This window comes from Arachis hypogaea, chromosome 13, assembly GCF_003086295.3.
Source record: "Arachis hypogaea cultivar Tifrunner chromosome 13, arahy.Tifrunner.gnm2.J5K5, whole genome shotgun sequence".
In the NCBI taxonomy this organism is placed as follows: domain Eukaryota; kingdom Viridiplantae; phylum Streptophyta; class Magnoliopsida; order Fabales; family Fabaceae; genus Arachis; species Arachis hypogaea.
The window spans coordinates 6908432-6927610 of NC_092048.1; the positions used below are offsets into that span (position 1 = coordinate 6908432).

At 30.9% G+C, this 19179-nt stretch overlaps 3 protein-coding genes and 1 non-coding gene across 7 annotated transcripts; 2 read left to right on the forward strand and 2 right to left on the reverse strand.

Moving 5' to 3' along the window:
• Window positions 1–1354: 1354 nt before the first annotated feature.
• LOC112739693 (small nucleolar RNA snoR83) lies at window positions 1355–1498 on the forward strand. Its single transcript, XR_003170631.1, has one exon. It is a non-coding gene; the product is annotated as a small nucleolar RNA snoR83 (small nucleolar RNA).
• Window positions 1499–3540: 2042 nt separating this feature from the next.
• LOC112736853 (dolichyl-diphosphooligosaccharide--protein glycosyltransferase 48 kDa subunit) lies at window positions 3541–7088 on the reverse strand. Its single transcript, XM_025786496.2, has 13 exons — window positions 6687–7088; window positions 6366–6502; window positions 6055–6180; window positions 5877–5930; window positions 5619–5732; window positions 5209–5264; window positions 5077–5118; window positions 4758–4833; window positions 4570–4641; window positions 4348–4473; window positions 4154–4258; window positions 3804–3887; window positions 3541–3721 (listed from the first exon to the last, which is right to left on the reverse strand). Exons 1-13 carry the CDS (start codon window positions 6949–6951, stop codon window positions 3674–3676), a joined length of 1305 nt encoding a protein of 434 aa, XP_025642281.1. The 5' UTR covers window positions 6952–7088; the 3' UTR covers window positions 3541–3673.
• An 834-nt stretch (window positions 7089–7922) lies between these two features.
• On the reverse strand, window positions 7923–10827 carry LOC112736854 (probable NAD(P)H dehydrogenase (quinone) FQR1-like 1). The gene is made up of 2 exons (XM_025786497.3): window positions 10053–10827; window positions 7923–8406 (listed from the first exon to the last, which is right to left on the reverse strand). The coding sequence occupies exons 1-2, from the start codon at window positions 10595–10597 to the stop codon at window positions 8175–8177; spliced, it is 777 nt and encodes a 258-aa protein (XP_025642282.1). The 5' UTR covers window positions 10598–10827; the 3' UTR covers window positions 7923–8174.
• Window positions 10828–14621: 3794 nt separating this feature from the next.
• On the forward strand, window positions 14622–18686 carry LOC112736855 (uncharacterized). Of its 4 annotated transcripts, none has more exons than XR_011869311.1 (5): window positions 14641–15099; window positions 16269–16289; window positions 17930–18001; window positions 18087–18212; window positions 18427–18686. XR_011869311.1 is itself a non-coding variant. In XM_025786499.3 (5 exons), exons 1-5 carry the CDS (start codon window positions 16077–16079, stop codon window positions 18499–18501), a joined length of 357 nt encoding a protein of 118 aa, XP_025642284.1. In that variant the 5' UTR covers window positions 14664–16076; the 3' UTR covers window positions 18502–18686. The 4 variants fall into 4 exon arrangements, 2 of the variants coding, with proteins under 2 accessions (XP_025642284.1, XP_072067227.1); XM_025786499.3 differs by having other exon boundaries at window positions 14664–16139; XR_003168839.3 differs by lacking the exon at window positions 16269–16289 and having other exon boundaries at window positions 14622–15099.
• Window positions 18687–19179: the final 493 nt, after the last annotated feature.

A 19179-nucleotide genomic window follows, 5' to 3' on the forward strand; every position in this document is an offset into this window, starting at 1 on the left:
CTAAATTGTTTGGGTTTATTTATCATTTGTTTAATAGAGCTAAGAAAGGGGTATGTATTATTTGAGTATACATTTTAAACGTAACAACTCTTTATACTTATAGTTAACCTGTTTTAGACATTATATAATGAAAAAAAATATAGTTTCGCTCTAAAGTCATTTATACTAAAGGTATATTATACATCTGAATAATTTGCTAAAAGCTATATAGTTAACCTGTTTTAGACATTATATAATGAAAAAATTTATAGAGAAATAACTTTTAGTTAGTCAATACTAGTCAATTTTAAGATTTAGTGTTTATAATAAACAGTGTAGGATTAAGGATTTATGATTTAGAATTTAAAATAAAAAAAATATTTTTTTAAAAATATTGATTAATTTGGGTTAAAGAAAGTTCGTCCCTAGCATTTGTACATGTTAATTGTTTAGGACTTTAGACCTATGTACAGTTAAAATTCTAATTTATCGTCAATCAAATACTTTGGCATGTTTATATAGATTTCCTAATTTGTAGACCATTAACAACAACTTTTAAGCCAGGCTAATTTTTTTTTTTTTTTTTATCAAAAATAGGGAAATTCGAACTTCTAATCTCTTAGTTGAGTATGAAAAGACTATGTTATTTGAATTATAGCTCGTTGGCTTAAACCCGGCTAAACTTGAGAACATACTAGGGTCACTATTGATAAGAAAAAAAAAAATTATAACAAATAGATTACAAGTCAAACTTATATAAATTATTTATTATACAGGCTTAACTTGCTTAACTTGTTAAGCAAAGAGTCTGACTTAATCAACAAATATACTGATTTAGTAGCTAATTTTTTGTGTATACATAGCATAATTACTTATTCAAGTTAGTATAGGTGGTATGTGTCTTTGGTAGCATTTGTTTAGTGTCTAAAACGCATATAGCATTGGTTGCAAAATCCACAAATTATTGGACATATATACAGTGAAAATACAAAGACACAATATTTTTACATTTTTGTCCTTCATAAATTTCTAGATTTCAGATTATGCCCCACCCTAGTACCAATTTTTTTTCTTTTCTACCCGTGTACTTGTGGGCAAATAAATATTTGCTATTTGTAGAAGCTCAAGGACCAAATAGTCAAATACAAACATTGGGCCCAAGTATTAGTCAAGCCCAATAAGTCAAGCCCAACCCAAACATATAACATTCTCAAGTCATAATCATCGCTCTCCGTCTCTATAAAATGCTAAAACCCTAGGGTTCCATTCAAAGTTTGCATCGCGTGCTGGTGTTGTTTGTGTTTTCAAGAAAAGTGAATTTTGAAATGATGGTAGTTGTAGTTGATGTTATTAGGTTTCGATAATGGCCTTCATAATCCCAGATAAGCTATGGAGATTACAATCGAGTGCTTATACTGATTCATGGGAGGTCAAAATCGACATTTTGGAAGTTTCGCTGATAAATGCCGATCTCGTTTTATCTAATCAAGGCGTTTACTAGTAACTTTGCCATACATTCTTTTCCTTTTTCTGAGCTTTTTTACTTGGTTATGAAATTCACCATCCACAAAATTTATTTATTTATTTATTTATTTTCAGTTGATATGATCCAATATATAGAAGGGAATCGTTTTGATATTTTACAATCTTTTTAAGTCTTTATGATATTCTTAAAGTTTCTTACTCTTTTTTTTTTGAGAGTAATCCTTATTCTATTGTAATGAAACAGTCCTGAATATCTAAGTTACTAGCTTTTAGTACATTAAAATAAAAGATTTGGCTACATCTGTCCTTGTTGTTAAGGATTATAGGTATTAACAGAAATTTTTAAATTTTTTATTTTAATAAACATATTGAAAATTTAAACTTTTATTTTCCTCAATTGATATCATAGTTAAACCCTAAAAAGGAACAAGTAAAAAAGCTGTTGAATTTGACTTGAATAGAAATTTGTCCTCTCTAGGGTTATGTATTTGGATGACCATCACTCCATCAGTGACCCCATTTATGATGCATTATGGCCAATTGGCCGGCCATTCAATGTTTGAGCCTCAAAGTAAAAGAAATTAAAGGAATTTTATAATCATATCAATAAGACTAATAACTAAAATTCATTTCATTTACTAAATGAAAGATGAAACCTTTTCACTTTATCTTGGAAGGTAAATACAAGATTCAACTATGCTATATTTATATTAAAAATCAATTATCAAATCAATTATTCGTATAGAGTACATATTAAAGTATAAAAGATATATTAAAAATAAATTTTCATATACAAATATATATGGTGATTGATATTTAAGTATGCATAGCAAATTTTATATAAGATTTGGTTACAAAACTCAAGGCATGATGATGTTCGAAGAATTCAAACAATTGCTATCTGTGCCAATTATTGTAGTTGTGTATGAAATTTTAGTGATACGAATTAGATGAAACCTAGGTAATTTGTAAAGAAATAGTGGTTCTTTCACATAATTGTAGTAATTAGTTTCTGATATACTTCTGGCTGTAAAGGATTTTACATTTTCTTAAAATACAATACGCCATTGAACGAGTTAAATCGGTTGCACTACATTGTGGAATTATGCACTAAGTTTTAATAAAAATGGAGGAACAAAAAAGGGAAGTAAAAAAAAAATTGGAATTGGTACTCTAATTTGTACCATCCAAACAATTCAATTGGTTTATGGTACTTCCTCTATTGCTATGATTGAAAAATAGAAATTTTCAGCTTCAACTAAATGATTAAAAAGAAATAGAATTAAATTATTAATTTGTATGAATTTTTTTTTTGTTGGATGAAATAAGGGAATAAAAACTTAAATAGATATTTGTGTAACTCCACTCAATCTAATACCATTTGCGGCTAGGATAGGGTGCGGTGCGAGTTTGCCTGCGGGTAAGATAGAGTACAAGTTCAGGGTATATCATACTTTACCCTACCCGCATCCCTAATATATTATATAATATATATGTAAAAGTTATGAATATAGTAAAAAGAGTGAGTGTTAAATCCATAATCTTCTTATAAAAATTTGAAATAACCACTAAGCTAGTGATGATCATATTATTTATAATTTTATGTTAGATTTATTTAACATTTTATTATTTTTAATTGTAATTTGAACTTAATTTTTTATTTTTTATTTTATTAATATATATAAAATTTATTATGGTTGAATTTTATATTTGCTTGAAATTTTTTCTTCGAATAAGTTGAGTAGGGTAGAATTTAGAACTTTAGAGTGCAGATAAGATTAAGGTTGAACGGATTGGGTAGAGTAGAATTTTAAAAAAGTTTCAACTCGCAGGTCAGGTTAAGGTAGAATCCAAACCCTACCCTTGCCAGCCCTAAATATACACCATCTTCACCCAATTGCAGTAAAGACACTGCCTTAACACACAACTATCGTTTCATAGAAAAGCTTTAATGTGAAATCAATTTTAAGTCTAAAATGTGCAACCCAATATTGTTAGCGGTTCCTATAGCTAAATCAAGAAATGCTAAGCATCGATGCTTACCGTGGGAACAAAACTAGTAACAGACAAGTAAAATAAGTATAAGGCATCTTCTATAATAAATTAGAAATTTGCATTTTATATCCTAGTCAAAATTTTCAATCTCAGCATTCAAATCCAATCGTTATGGTGCTACATACTACATTATCTTGGATCAAAGGGTTTACAACTACTTGTGGTATAGATGAACAGCAGTGAAGATGAAGAAACCTGCCATCTGCGTCACAATCAAATAGTTACCAACTAGTCAAAATTGGCAAATTTATAGCAATGTATGAGAATGAGAGGAAAATACTTACCATTGAAAATGCTGCTCCGTAATAGGGATATGCTGCTGGTATGAATCTCTCATATTCGTTGTGTCTGAAGGGGCGGACAGGGATCTACATACAAAGTTCAAAGGCATTCAAGAATGATGTGTTGTAACAATACCTTGATGACAGTAATAATGTATGCAAGTTTCGAAATAGAGGTTGACATAGTCATGGAAAGAGGAAATTCTAAACCCATATGGGTGAGGGTGTTTGTGTGTAAAATTGCTAGGTTATTTATGGATGTTTGCCGACAAGTTTCAATGCAACCTTGCTTAGAAATAATTGTAAATCCAAGGGATAAATTGGTGTTACGGAATTAGAGGATCAGCAGTTACCTGTTTGGATAAAGACAAGCTTGTATATCCAAGTCTTTCATACTCTACTTTGAATTGAAAAACCCCATAAACATCTGGAACCTTAAATGCTGTGAAATAATAACCCTGAAAAAGAGAGCATAATTTAGACAATTACACTCAAGGTTTTATATGAGAAGAATAGATAAGCATCACCAAAACAAATTCCAAAGCACCTTGTTGTCGGTTGATAAAGTCTTCAAGACATAAGGGCTCATCATGTAAAATTGAACTTGAACATCATTGGCTACGTAAGGTTCCCAAGTTTTGCCAGACCACTCGTAAATTTCAACAGAGTATTCCTTTAAGAAAATTTCAGAAGTGAGCCACAGCCAAAGAAATTATTCTACTTTTTATTTTTATATGGAAAAAAAGCATTAGAACAGTAGCTATATTACCAAATCATCATTGATCCTATAGATGGCTGGTTCATCAACTTCCCCAACTTTGTGGTGTTTCACATTCACCGCCTTAATATAAAAACATGAAGCGACATTATATCAGAAAAATGACCCTAACGGTGTTGTCAATTATCAACTGAATGAAAGAATGGAAATAACATTGATGGAAGCATTTTGTTTATTACCTTGAGGTGACCCCTTTCGTGGAAAACCCATTTGCTAAGTTCAGTCACAAATTGCTCATTACCTGACTTGTCATGTCTGTTATTCAAACAGTACTAAACATAAACACCAACTTTATTTATAGCATGCTTGGCTCAAGATAGTATTGAGGAAGAGAAGGGGGACCGGGGTGGGGGGACATACAGCCACCGTAAGTTGGAAAGTGAAAAACATCACATAAACTAGCTCTTACAAACTTTATTATGGCAGTGTTAACATACAAAACTTGTTATTCTAGCAGTGAACAACAGGAAAGAAGAAAATGTTTATTTCTTTACTTACTTGGTTGGACTCCCAGCCTTCTGCACATCAGACCTGAAAAAACTGCAGAAAAAAAAAATCCAAATATGACATGTTAAAAATGCACTTTACACCATATTACAAAATATTGATTCACAAGTGAGCATTTCGTACCGGTTGCTGAACATGCTCAATGAGCCAGATATCAATATCCGAGCATTATTTCTTGCCTGTCCAAAAGAATAAAAAATGAATAAGTGAGTTCTTTTTATTAGACGTGAAGAGAATGAGTGAGGAAATACAGCTAATGTCCAGATATCATTACAGAAGACATAACATCATGAAAACATGCTTCACAATAAAACAAAAAGATACTCAAATTAAAGTAATATATTTGCGTACTACTATGGCAAATAATGATACTCAAAAAGGGGAATGTAAAGGATAAATAAAGAAGTGTTTCGAAGGCAATAGGACATCATGAGGCCAGAGGCATCAAAATGAGGACAGCAAACAATACAAAACACATGCATATATGCAACAACATGAGGGGAAAAATGAGGAAGAAGTGTTGGGATACATACCTGTACAACTGAAACTAATGACATTGAGGTTCCAGTAAGTGATGGAGGACTAGTTAACTTTGACTTTGGGTTGGCAGAATAAGCTGAAGGAGATGCTGAGAGAACTTTCAACACCTGAAATTAAAGACATATTTAAAAAGAAACAAAAAGAAAACGAAACACATTTGCATGAAGGAACCAACTTCGTATTATACCTGGTTCAATACTAATGATGACAATCACACTACAAGATTATAAGGGGGAAAGAAAAGAAAATACCAGGCTATTGGAAGGGTTTAATGAATGGCCAATCCCCTGGAAAAGTACTGGAGCCTGTTGCATGGAACAAAAAGATCAGAAATTAATAACATACAACAATATGTTAAATTGTTATTGTTAATGCCTTGAACAATGTTGTGCATAATGCAGCTAACATTTAAGTTTAAAATGCACTTGCCTTGATTTTCTCACTTCCCAAAATCACATCAGACTTTATAAAATCGTCGCTAGCAATCAGTGTATGGTCCCCTTCGGTAGCAGAGACAGCATATCCTGAATGGTCTATAACCAATGCACTAGAATCCTAAAAAACAATTATTAACCAAAAAAAGAAAAAGGCACAAACAGTAAGACTCCAGTGCCCAAAATAACTTGCGAATTGCAAATGAAAGCATCGATCACATAATAACTGGTAATGACCAACAAAAGAGAAACCAAATATCACACACAAATTGAATTCAACTAATCAAATTTCAACACTTTAAGCACCTCATCAAAGTCAACCCCACACTCAGTGGCAATTTCCCTGATCAAATCAGAGGCATTGCTGTTAGCTGCAACGATCAAATCATGGCCCGAATCAACGAAATCCAAAATCGCAGCTGCGTCAATTGATCCTCCAAAACCTACACAATCCAAAACAAACAAACCACCCTCACTTCTCCGAAAAAAAAAATCGACACTTTACATCGCAGACAAGTCAAAGAAAAAAACAGAACTTTCCCTATACCCATTTCGCGAAAACAGTAACCGAAACTAAAAGATCTGAGAGCAATTAATACATCAATGAAAATGGACGGAAAATCTTACGTTCGATGGTTGGGGAAAAGAGGATAAGGGCATCGTAGAGGTACTGGCCGTAACGCTGGAGAGAGATAGTGGGGTCATCGGCGAGCTTGAAATCGAGATCGAAACCGCGAGATTTGAGATTGTTGAAGAAGATGGAGTGTGAGGATTTGATGGCGAAGTCGTCCAGCAGAACCAGCACGCGACGATCCGAGGGTGTATCGGGTGAGAAGCAGGTGCATAACAGAGGAACAAGCCCCAGAAAAAGAACGATGAGCTTCTTCGACATTGTAGCTGATTCTCTCTCTCTCTCTACTGCGACTGCGAGTCAAGTAGAGTGTGATGGTTTTTCTTTCACCAAAGTCTTCTTCCACGGCAGTGGGGCCATTTTGTAATTTTGTATATTTTCATTTCGGCCTCTTAATTATTGAAGAATTGTGTGCTTTTCCAGTTATTGTAGACTTGAGCCGTGGGCTTCTTAATCACTAGCCGAAGTAGCCCAATACTTTTTTGGTGACTAGCCCAATACAATTTAGATATACTGTATATCATTTTTTTCTTTTAGTAACTGAAACTTTAGTTGAGTGGTTAAATATCTTGTTTCTTATTACCAAAAAAAAATAATAATAATATCTTGTTTCTTAATATATTGCACTTGGATTTTTTTGAGTATTTTAAATAGATTTGTAATTTTATCAAAATTTTAATATAGGTTATTATAATTTAAAAATTTATAACTAAATTATTACTAATTGTTATTTAAAAAATAAAAAAAGAAAACAATAACCTTAGAAATTGCTATTAATAACTTATATCAAACTCATGTCTGTGTTGTCAACCCTACTTGAGGCTCAAGCAATTGTGTTGCTTATAATCTTTTGACTGATATGTTGCGTTTGATTTTAGGATCTTTATTAGTAAAGCATCTACGAATGCTCTCATAATTAGTTATAAATTTTGGACTAATGTGTTGACCATGAACCAAGAAAATAATAAAAATGTATTGGGGGACTAACTAATTGATTCATTGATGTCAAATTTAATCAGTGTTCGTCTTTCTGCAGCTTATTTAGCAATAAAAAACTTTCATTAATTAAAAAAATTCTAAAAGTTGTCAATTCAGTGATCGTTTCTCAACAAATAAATAATCATAGATGATGAAGAGGTTAAATTAAATTCTTCAAAGTTAAGATGATCTTATTAACAGTAAAATTAATCAAATTATCATATGATATGAATACAGTTTAACAAGCATCAAACTCAAGAATCCAAAGAAGTTACGATTATAAGGAGAATTAGTGTCATATAAATGTAATAAATAACAAATAATCACAAAGTACAACATACATTTTTTCTTGGAATGAAGACAGTGAAGAACAAGCTAAGGTTCCTAACCATTATGACTAATAACAAACTCAACATTTGAATATAGACACAAAAACATTGAATGGAAGATATTTTGAGAATAATAATGCTGGTTTATAATCATTATTGAAATGAGCAACATAGAATCTAATCCTTGTTGGCTAATTTCTTGACAATTGTGGCCATGTACTTGCCTTGATACTCAGCAGTGGCTAACTCTGTTTCACTTGCTTGCCTTGAACCATCACCAGCAAAAGTTCCAGCACCATAAGGTGTTCCTCCTTTGATGGAATCCATTCCAAACATTCCAGCACCAAAGGTATAACCAATTGGAACATAGAGCATTCCATGGTGGACTAACTGTGTTATTGCTGTCCAACTACAACATAATAAAATGTTACATTTGCCAAATTAAAGTTAGTGGATGGACCCTTATTAATCATATCACAATCATGATAATGACTCGAAAAAAATTTGAGATACATAATAATTGAATATTTTATTAATCATATCACAATACATTTTTGGGTATATACATCCAATTCTTCTATATTAAAATTTTTGGGGCAAAAAATGTTTGGCTTCCGATATATTTTTTCTGATTATTAGATGGAATCAATATATAAGGAAACAATATTAGATTAAGCAACAATGATAAGTATGTATTACCATCTTATGTTGATATTACTTCATGAGTTTGTGAAGATTCTACATCAACTAAAGAATCATATAGGGACCTACACTGACCCTACCAAAACATATTTTTTCCCCTAAAAAGACTAATAATACCCGCACCAAGAATAAACAATTCATGTATTGAAATCATATTCACTACTAAGCTGGCTACAATTGTAAAGTTCCGATCCACCACCAATAACGGATATGGTTATATTAAAACTTGCTGTGATTTCCAGACTCTCAATGAACTATATCTTTTCTCTAATAGATAATAAGCACATTATTATGATTCATGTTGCAAACATTCAAAGAAGTTTAAGGTCAGTTTAGATAACTTTTTTTGAAAAAATTGCTTAAACAATAAATATTTATATTAAAAATAATTTATAAATAAATTATTTTATATTTAATTTTTTAATTCCAAAAATATTTATTTTAAAAGAAATATAATAAAAAAAATTTATTATGAGAAAAAATTTTTTTTAACTTTTTCATAAACACTTAAATAACTTTTAAAAAAATTATAATTTAATTTAAAATTATACTAGACATTAATACTATATCTTTTTATAAATTTAAAAATTAAAAAAATACTTATAAACCTATCCAACCTTTTATATTTGTTAGTTCTGAGTATAATTAATCATAAAGATGTGATAATGATATGTACTATCCTATTAGCTGCTCTCTCAGAACATCAAGTTAATGCAAAAACCTACTCTACATTGAATTTTAAATCACAATATTTACTGGTCCATAAAACTCTATCTCTGGAGTATTTATAATCTACATACACAGTTTAATTTTTAGTATAAAAATTTCTCACAAATATTTAATAATACGATGTCATGTTATCAAATCATGTTCACCTTGTAAATAGTAATTTTGTATTATAAAAAACTTGCATTTATTTTATTTTTAAAATAACTAAAGTTAAATAAAACCCCTTTTAAGTAGGTTAAGAATACATAAAAAAATCAGTCATTCATCGATTGTTCATATAAAATAAAAATATATATTAAAATATAAAATATACGTTAAAATATATAAATAATTAATAATATATATAATTACTGATTTAATAATAAACGTACAGTATTTTTGAACCCCTTAACTTGTATGATGAATTCGATATTTGTATAAAATATTTTTTAAAGTAGTCAATGAGGAGTTGATTTAGCTACTTAAAGTCTTAAACACGGTTTAGATCACTTTTTAATCGTCTGAAATTTAAACTCAAAAAAGAAAAGAAAAAAAAAAAAAGAAAAGGTCATACCAAATTAGTTCATTTTCCATTTTCGGTGAAAGTAACAAGATTTGAATATTGAGAAGTTACGGTGATCTTACGCGGTGGTTTCTTGGCCGCCACCCTGAGTGCCGGTGCTGACAAAGAATCCGGCAGGAACACCGGCAAGCTTCTGCTCCTTCCACAACTGCCCCGTGGAATCAAAGAAGCCTTTCATCTGCGCCGCCATGCTCCCAAACCGAGTCGGAAACCCAAACAGCAACCCATCCGCCTCCACCAGCTTCTCCGCCGTTATCAGCGGCACCGCGTCATCCTTCTCCGGCGCCTGCATCGCTTCCAGAACCTCCTTTGGAAGCGTCTCCGTCACTCTGTACAACACTCCTTCAACTCCTTCAATGGTTTCAACTCCTTTCTTCATCGATCTCGCCAGTGATTCCACGTGACCGTACATTGAGTAGAAAACAATGAACACTTTCAGATTCTTGTTTGCTTCTCTCGCCGGTGGCGCCACTTCTCGGCTCGTACTAGTAGTCGCGATCGCTCTCTCGTCCACGCCGCTAACCGGTTCTTGGATATTTTCCGGCTCGGAAACCGGCACCGGTACCTTCTTGGACTTGCTCGGTATGCAACCATTTCCTTTCCCCATTGATTGTGTAATTACTTGCAGAACAAGAAAATAAAGTGTATGATAGGTATGAATTAAGATTTAAGAGTATAGATGGAAAAATAATAGCGCTAATAATGTGAAGAAGAAGAAACAGCAGCTTGGATTTGACTACACTTATGAGCTGTTACAAACTATTAAGATAATAAGAAGACTTAATTAGAAAATAATTGCCATTGGTTGGCTCCCATGCCTTACCTTCTTGAAAATTTAGAACACAACTTTAATTTATGATCGATCTATATAGTTAGTAAATATTATATTATTTTTTTAATATTTAATTAATAATATTTTGTATTTATATTTATAGATATTTTATATATAAAAAATATATATTTTTCTTAATTATTTATTATTATTTAAATAATTATTCATATAAAGATATTTTTATGTGAATATAATATTTGAAAATAATTAAATAATTATTATATTTAATTAAATTATTTAATATAATATATATTAATGTTTTATTTATTATTTTCGAGGAGAGCACAACGTGGCATGAGGGTTATTTTTTCTTCTTAAGAAAATATTTAGCAGCCAAAGGAGACAAAAATAAATTGGTGCCAAAGAATAAAATGATGCAGGGTGTGGACTCACTATAGGTTAGTTGAATATTTCCCTACCATTGACACGTTCCAACTAATATTTCTCACAATTTTTTTTTTTGGTGTCTTAATTATGGGCAACAAACTGAAAGTATAGATTGATATGTATTTTCTTTATTCGATAGGTTCCAAATTTCGAATTATCTTTTTTTATTAATGTTTATGCACCCATTATTACTAATGCAATTATTGGTATACCTAACAAATTCAGAGTAGAAATGATTCTGGTACAAGTAGTGCAAATGCACAAGCTTGTTGCAAGTTTTTAAGTCGAGGCAATTTCTTATATTCACAGGTGTAGATTTAAATATCTTAATGTAGGATACCAAGTTCAACTCGGTGTATTATAGCATCTTGCCATAAGTCATTAGTGGCGTTTAATAACGATAATTAAAGGGTATGTGAAAGGTATATTCGTGTTTCTTTGTCTCATTAAACGGCTTCTTGCTTCTAAATTAAAGCAAATAGAATAGTAATTGATTACGACAGCATAATTCAACATTATGCCCTCGGTTTTAATCATATTTCGATTTAAATTCTAACTTACATTCTATAGTATGAATAATTAATTTTCCAATTTTCTATCAAAGGTATGGGATTAAGTTTAAGAAGCTTGCATATTTTTCTAGCAATTAGATTGAGATGGAATAGCAATATATATATGTATGAGATAAATTAGATAAAGTTTAAGAGCAAAAGAAACAGATAATTTATCTAGCTACAAGCTGTATGATCTTAAATATTCAAAAGAGTGGTCCTACTTGGTGTGAACACCAAGATATTCGATGAAGAACATTGCTACAAGTTAAATTAGCTATAGTAAGTTCAGAAATTAAAATAAATTCAAACACTATGGATAACAAAATCTAAAACATTTTCTTTTTACTAAATATAAGGGATTCAATATCATCATTATTTTCAAATTAATAACATCATTTTTTATTTTATAAAATACGAACACTTCTCTGATTTGTCGTGTCCGCATTGTCGAACACATTTCAGACACGACACTCGTTCGAAACGCAATCGATTTTTTGTGTTCAACCGTGTCTTAATAAAAAAATCATTATAAAAAAATATAGGGAGTCAAGTGTCTACCAGTCAAGAATTGAATAACTCAATTAATAATAATTAATTTTAAATTAATTTTCAAATTTAAAATTTGATTAATTGACATTAATGTCATTTTTTAATCAAAACTTACCTTAATTTATTTTCACTTCCACCCACTATTCACCACACAAAACCACAAATCCTAATCCCTCTTTCCAATGCTCCCACGCTGTCGTAGTTCCGCAGCACCGTCCTCGCGCGCAATCGCTGGTCGTCCTTGCATCCTTCTCCGCCACCTCATCTGCCGTTTGCGCAGAAAAGACAGCCACCATCTCGCTTCTACTTCACCCTCCTCGCGTCCCATCGCGACTCCCCATCGCTCGCCACTCGCACCCCATGACTCTCCATCCATCGCGACACAGCCACCACCAGGTCCCCATTCGCGACACACAATCAACTACTCCGATCCATGACGACTCCTCCACTCGTCGCAACACGCCACTGCGACTCTCCCCACTGTCCACGCAACGCTGTCCAAGACGTCGTCGCCGTCCACCCTGCGGTTCTTCTTCTCCTCCTCCTATTTGGTTTTGAATATTTTTTAACTAGTTTTTATGTTTCTTTTTTCTACATTTTAAATTATTCTTTTTATTAGTTTTGGATGATTCTTTTTCCTATGTTTTGTATGTTTTTTTCTTAGGATTTAGATGATTCTTTTTATTAGTTTTGGATGATTCTTTTTCCTATGTTTTGTATGTTTTTTCCTTAGGATTTGGATAATTTTTTATCTTATGTTTTGGTGCTTTTTGTTTTTTGGAGTTTCGAAGTTTTTTTTGAAAGAGGAATTAGTGTTTGTGTAATAGATGGTAAAAGGTAAATTAGAGTAAGAAGAGGCAATTAATAATCATTAATTTTGTATATTTAAAAAATTAAATAACCACTAATTAATGACAATTAATGTTATTAATTAGTATAGAATATAATTCAAAAATATTTGTTGGCTTATTGTTGGCTAGACCCCTCTTACTTTCTTAGCGGGATTCAAAAATTATTCTCCGAACACACTTGGACACATGTAAATATTATCACGTGTTAATATATCCAGTTTTAATCTTAACATATATTCTTGAAATGAGTTTAGAAATAGTAAGTACTTTTTTCGTCCCTAAGGTTTGAGGTAAAAATCAAAGTCGTCCCTTACCTTTTTTTGTTATTAAAATCATCCCCAACGTTACAAAACATTATAAAATCATCATTTTCTACTTCAATTACATTTTTTTAACCAAATTACCCTTAACTATTAATAAAAATAATATTAAAAAAAAAAGCAAAACCCCACCCACCCCCACTCCCCAGCATCTCTTCGGCCTCTTCCCCCACCCCTTCCCACTGAACCAGATTCCCAATCGGTTCTGGTCTAATATTTGAACCGCTAAGGAATAAAATCGGTCAAAACCGGTAAAAATCGGTTAAAGTCGTTGAAAATTGTCTAAAACCGGTGAAAATTAGTTCAATCGAACTGTTCGAGAAAAAATTTTAAAATTGATAAAAATGTAGTTCAAACCTTGGCCGTCTTTGTACGTGCATGCTCTCCTTACCACTAAGTTTTGTTATTCTTTATTATTTTAAATGCTAATTATTAATTATATAGTAAAAATGCACAATAATTTTTTTAGGTATTATTTTAATTTTATACTCACTTATATTTAAATTAAGTATATTTTTTATTATTCATAATTATTAATATAAATATAATTAAATATGTATAAATAAAATATATCAAATATTTGTATTAACTACAATATAATTATTTTTTTATGATTAGATGATATTTATTAATATTCTTTTTAATAAATACATATAGTATATAACAATATAATAAATACAAATTAATTAATTAATTATAAAAAAAATATTCACTTTAATATAAAAATAAAATAAAAAAATTTTATTATAAAAAAATACTAAAATATTATATACTTATTTAATAATAACTAAATTATAACTTATTGATTATTTTTTAAATATTAGTAAATATATATATATATATATATATATATTTTAAATTTTAGATTAATTTATATTTTTTATTTATATAAAATTATTTTTTTTCGATTCAACCAGTAATTTATTAATTAAACTAATAAATAATAAATTAATAATTTGACCGATTCAATTGGTATTCCGTTCTAAAAAATGTAATTAAGCCTCAATTTAATGGTTAAAATTACCTTCAAACATCAAAGTAATTTTTAAATTTTGAAGTTACTCAACTTAGTTCTCAAAATTGCTCTCGGAAACTCAAATTGATCCTTAAACCAATTTTGGCCAATAAAGGTGACCGAAAAATCGACATAAACACACTGCTGACATGCTGGCATCATAATAGTTGACTGTCTTGGTCTCGTCCCAATCTTGCCTGGTTGAAGCTCAAGAACGACGACAATGTTTTCTTGGAGGAGGATAGAGCTGGATTTGGGTGTGTCTTGCGTGATTTTTCTAATCGGTGAGTGTGTGGCAGAGTAGGGATTTCTGTATATTTGTAAAAGGGATCAAGGGAGTAAAGAGGGAAGAGTGGGTCGAAGAGCACGGCGAGGTTGGAGTTTGCGGAAAGGATGAACCATCGGTACCGGAGTGAGTTGAAGAATGGGAGGTTCGGGTCGATGCAGTGCTGTTTTGGGGGATTGGGTTAGGGTTTGGGGTTGGGATTTGAGGAAGGAGTAGAGAGATGGAAGCCAGGTTTCCAAGGTTGGTACAACTACTAGCTAAGATGCTTCAGGAGATGTGGCAGATCACACCTGCTGCTTTCTATCCCACCACAAGGTATGTTGAAACGATGTAGCAGTCAGCTAATCCAGTCCTTTAATGTTTGATTTGCAGAATTCATGTAAATATTGAATCCAGCTAATCCAAGCCCTCTTTACCTCATAATGCCTGGTTAAAAGCCTCTAAGTTCCTGAACTCCAGTCTCCGAACCCCTTCCTTTTTTGCTTTGCAAAGCTCTGTCCATTGAATCCAGTGGAAACTGCTGATCAATCGCTCAATTTGTTGACATAAGCTTTTAGGAAGCTGGAAACACCCCATTATATAAGATGGAATCCTTTGAGAGGCTTTAAAATTTATGATAAAGAGATCAACATACATGCTATCTTAAAATCCTATATTTATTAAACATATAACTTAACTAATTTTTTGTTAAAAGTATTTTTTATCTTGTTAAAAAAATTATAAGGCCTTTTGACATATTTCAGGTTAGATCAAATCTAATAACATGCTAAACTTATTAGTACTTAAAAGTTAAAATAAGTCTATAACAAACTACACATTAGATTCAGTCTAATTAATTACCTTATATCTATCTTATAAAGCCTGACCCGTTAAGTGAAAAGTCTAGTTTGGCCTAATTGAACCTATTTTAACCCCTAAAAATTAGTAGAGGAAAAAAGAAAAGATATAATATCTCTAAAAATGGATGTTATCATGTTATCGGTAAAATTTTAAGCTGCATTTTATTATCTACTGAGTGTTATTCGTTATATTTTTTTATATAAATATTATGAGAAATTCCAGGTGTTCAGCACATTTTTCTTGCTTTAATTTTGCCTGTTAAATAACATTAATTAACTAATTCTTTCTGTTTTTAAACAAACAGTATTGGTCTCTGACATATATATATATATAGCACAAGACAAGTGATAAAACAAGTCTAGCTTTCTTTTAAAATAAGTTTCGCTTTCTTTTCTTTTCTCATCGTAAGTAGTCACTTATTACTTGTTTCACATATTTTCTTGAACTTGATAATGGAGGAAAAGGTACCCAATAATAAGCTCATTATACGTTTGAAACCTTCAAAGCCTAAAGAAGTGAGTAAAGCATGCTACCTAAGAATTTCTCTCTTAACAATATTATGTTTTCACATTATGTTTATTCTTATTATCTTCTTGTTTTCTTTTCCCTCCCTAATGCGGGATACTCCACCCAAACTTTTGCAGCCACATGGATCTCCAACAAAGGTATCAATTATTTATGGTGAATGTTATCCTACTCTCTCTAAAGTAACATGTAAATTACCCTCTCTTATGTGTCACATTTTAATTGGGTGTCAACCTGAGTTATCTTTTGCACTCCTTCGTTGTCGTTGCGCCTCTCCCAAGCATCACCGTCTTATTGGTGTTTCGTTTTCTCTTCCCAAATCATTCTTCTAGAAAAGGTACTCCAACTCTCTCTAACTGCGTTTACTCCTCCCCACTCCTTCGTCGTCGTCATTATGCCTCCCAAGCATCACCGTCTCATTGGGTGTCTTATTTTTTCTTCCCAAATCATTCTTCCATAAAAGGTACTCCAACTCTCTCTAATTCCGTTTATTCATCCCCATTGTACTCCTTCATCGTTGTCGTTACGCCTCCCAAGTATCACCGTCTCATTGGGTGTCTTGTTTTCTCTTTCCAAATTATTTTTTTTAAAAAAAGTATTCCAACTCTCTCTAATTGCGTTTACTCTTCCCATTCCTTTGTCGTCGTCGTGCTTTCTAAGTATCACCGTTCTTATTGGGTGTTGCATTTTCTTTTTCTGTCAAGCCGTCACTGTCTTCCAAAATATTATTAAAGTAACTCGGGTTAAAATAAACACCTAATTAAAATGTGATACATCAGAGAGGGTAATTTATATGTTACTTTAGAAAAAGTAGGATAGCATTCACCATTATTTATTTATATTTCTTTTAAAAATTAATTTAATAAATTATTTTCAAAACAAAAACTTTATTAAACTAGTCTATATATTGCTTCGTCGTTTGCATTGTCCCACAAGGATTTAATCATATAGTGCCATACATGTTAAATCGACCCTAATGGCTTCGTTTTTACCTAAAAGGCTATGTATATCATAAATCGAATTGAATGGATTCGATTTACTTAGCAATTGAAATTTGATTCCATTTAGTAGAGTAATTTAATTCGAAGCCATTAGCTTCGATTTACACGTGAACTCAATTTGCATGTAATTCGAATCCCATAGATTCGATTTACTACATATTTGGGTAAATCAAATTTAATCAATTCGATTTATATAGAAATGCAACTTGGGACTTTTACGTAATCTTTTTGAATTTGGGGGATCTGCGTAATTTTAAAAGAAAGTTGGTTTATTAAAGAAAATTGCCCAATTATTTATTTATATTTCTTTTTTTTATTCACTATGTATAACTTGTTACTTACAATTTCATTCAATCAAATGGTTTGAATGGGTTTAGGGATGATTTGGATTTAGGGATGATTTCTTTTTCGATCATTAGAGCAATGGAATTAATTTTGGATATTACTTTTGACTTTTATAGTAATTATACTGATTTAAAATTAAAATTTGCATTGAATATAATTTTTGAAATGATATTAGTATCAGTAAAGATAGTTTTGTCCTGTTTTTAATGATTCTGATTGGCACCCTCCATAGCTGGATCCTCTCTTTCTGTAGGTCTCTTGCTGCTTTTTTCTTCTATTATTCGGTTTGTTCAGTTTTGTGAATCTTTATGTATGCTGTTTGTTAATATAATTCAGTTCAATGATAATGCATTGCCTTAAGGTAGCATAAGGCCCACAAACATAATGAGACCATCATATATTATGGGATTAATTGCATTATTATTTTTTGACAGGAAGAGTTAAGAAAAGAAAGAAGAAGAGAGGCCAACAGAAAATGTGCTCAGAGGAAGAGAAAGAGAGAACAGGTATATAAAAATGTGCATTATCTTGATTGATATATATCTCAAAATTTGAATTTCAATTTATAAACAAAACTGTTAATTTTATTAGGAAGCATTCCAAGAGCTCGAAGGATCCGTGGCAAAGCTTAGAACTGAAGTCCAATTATTCCATGAAGAACTTACTAGACTTCACAAGGAAAATAAGGAACTCGACGAGGAAAATAACTCCATTCAAGTAGGTTAATTAGAAGTTGTGTTAACGTCTTTTATTTTTTGAGGATTATGACTTTGCTTGTTTAGATAGATAATTTAGAGATTATTTTTGTTAAATTCAAAATTCATTTAGTAACAGTAGCAGTAAATTAAGTGAATTAGAGATTATTTTGAGGATTAATATCTTTTGATTTCTTTAGATAGGTATAAGAGAATTTTTTTTTTCACATGGACAGGAAGAAATTTCCAAGATGCATGGGATGGAATTATCAGCAAAATTTGTGATCAGTTATGCGGTTGATGAAGTTTAGAAATTAGAAGCTATAGTTATAAATTTAGAAATGGCTTAGTTTCGGAGAATTTCTTGTAAATGTAGGTAATTATATTTTGTTGAATAAGCCTTTGTTTAATTAGTGTAGTAATATTAAGTTGTGTTGGACTTTAAATTTAAATGAAATGATATTAATTTAAAAGTTTAAAAATTTTGAAGTTTAAATCCAAAATGTTAAATGTAACTTAGGTTTTTTTATTTAAACTATTTTTTTTTTGAATAATTATTCCAATTTTCTGAATTTAAATTTTTTTTAAGAAATATTTATTTTAACTATGAATCCCAAATTCATTTGTTTATATATATTTGTAATAATTTATGCGAGACTAATTTTTGAGAAAAAGACAAATTTATTAGGAGTACGTAGTCTCTTTTAGTGATGAAAGATACGTTGAAGAGCCAAATTTATATTGTAATTGTATGTTTATGATGTTTATATAATGAGCCTAATTTCATGCATCATACATTGTCAAATGCTTATAAATCTCTTTATATTTGTATGCTTACGATGCTTATACCATGAGCCTAATTTTATGCATCATACATTGATAATTGCTTATAAATCTCTTTGTATTTGTACGCTTATAATGCTTATACATTGTTTCAACTTTAAATTTCTGTTTGAATTTTAAATTTCTAATCTTTTTGTAAGTATATA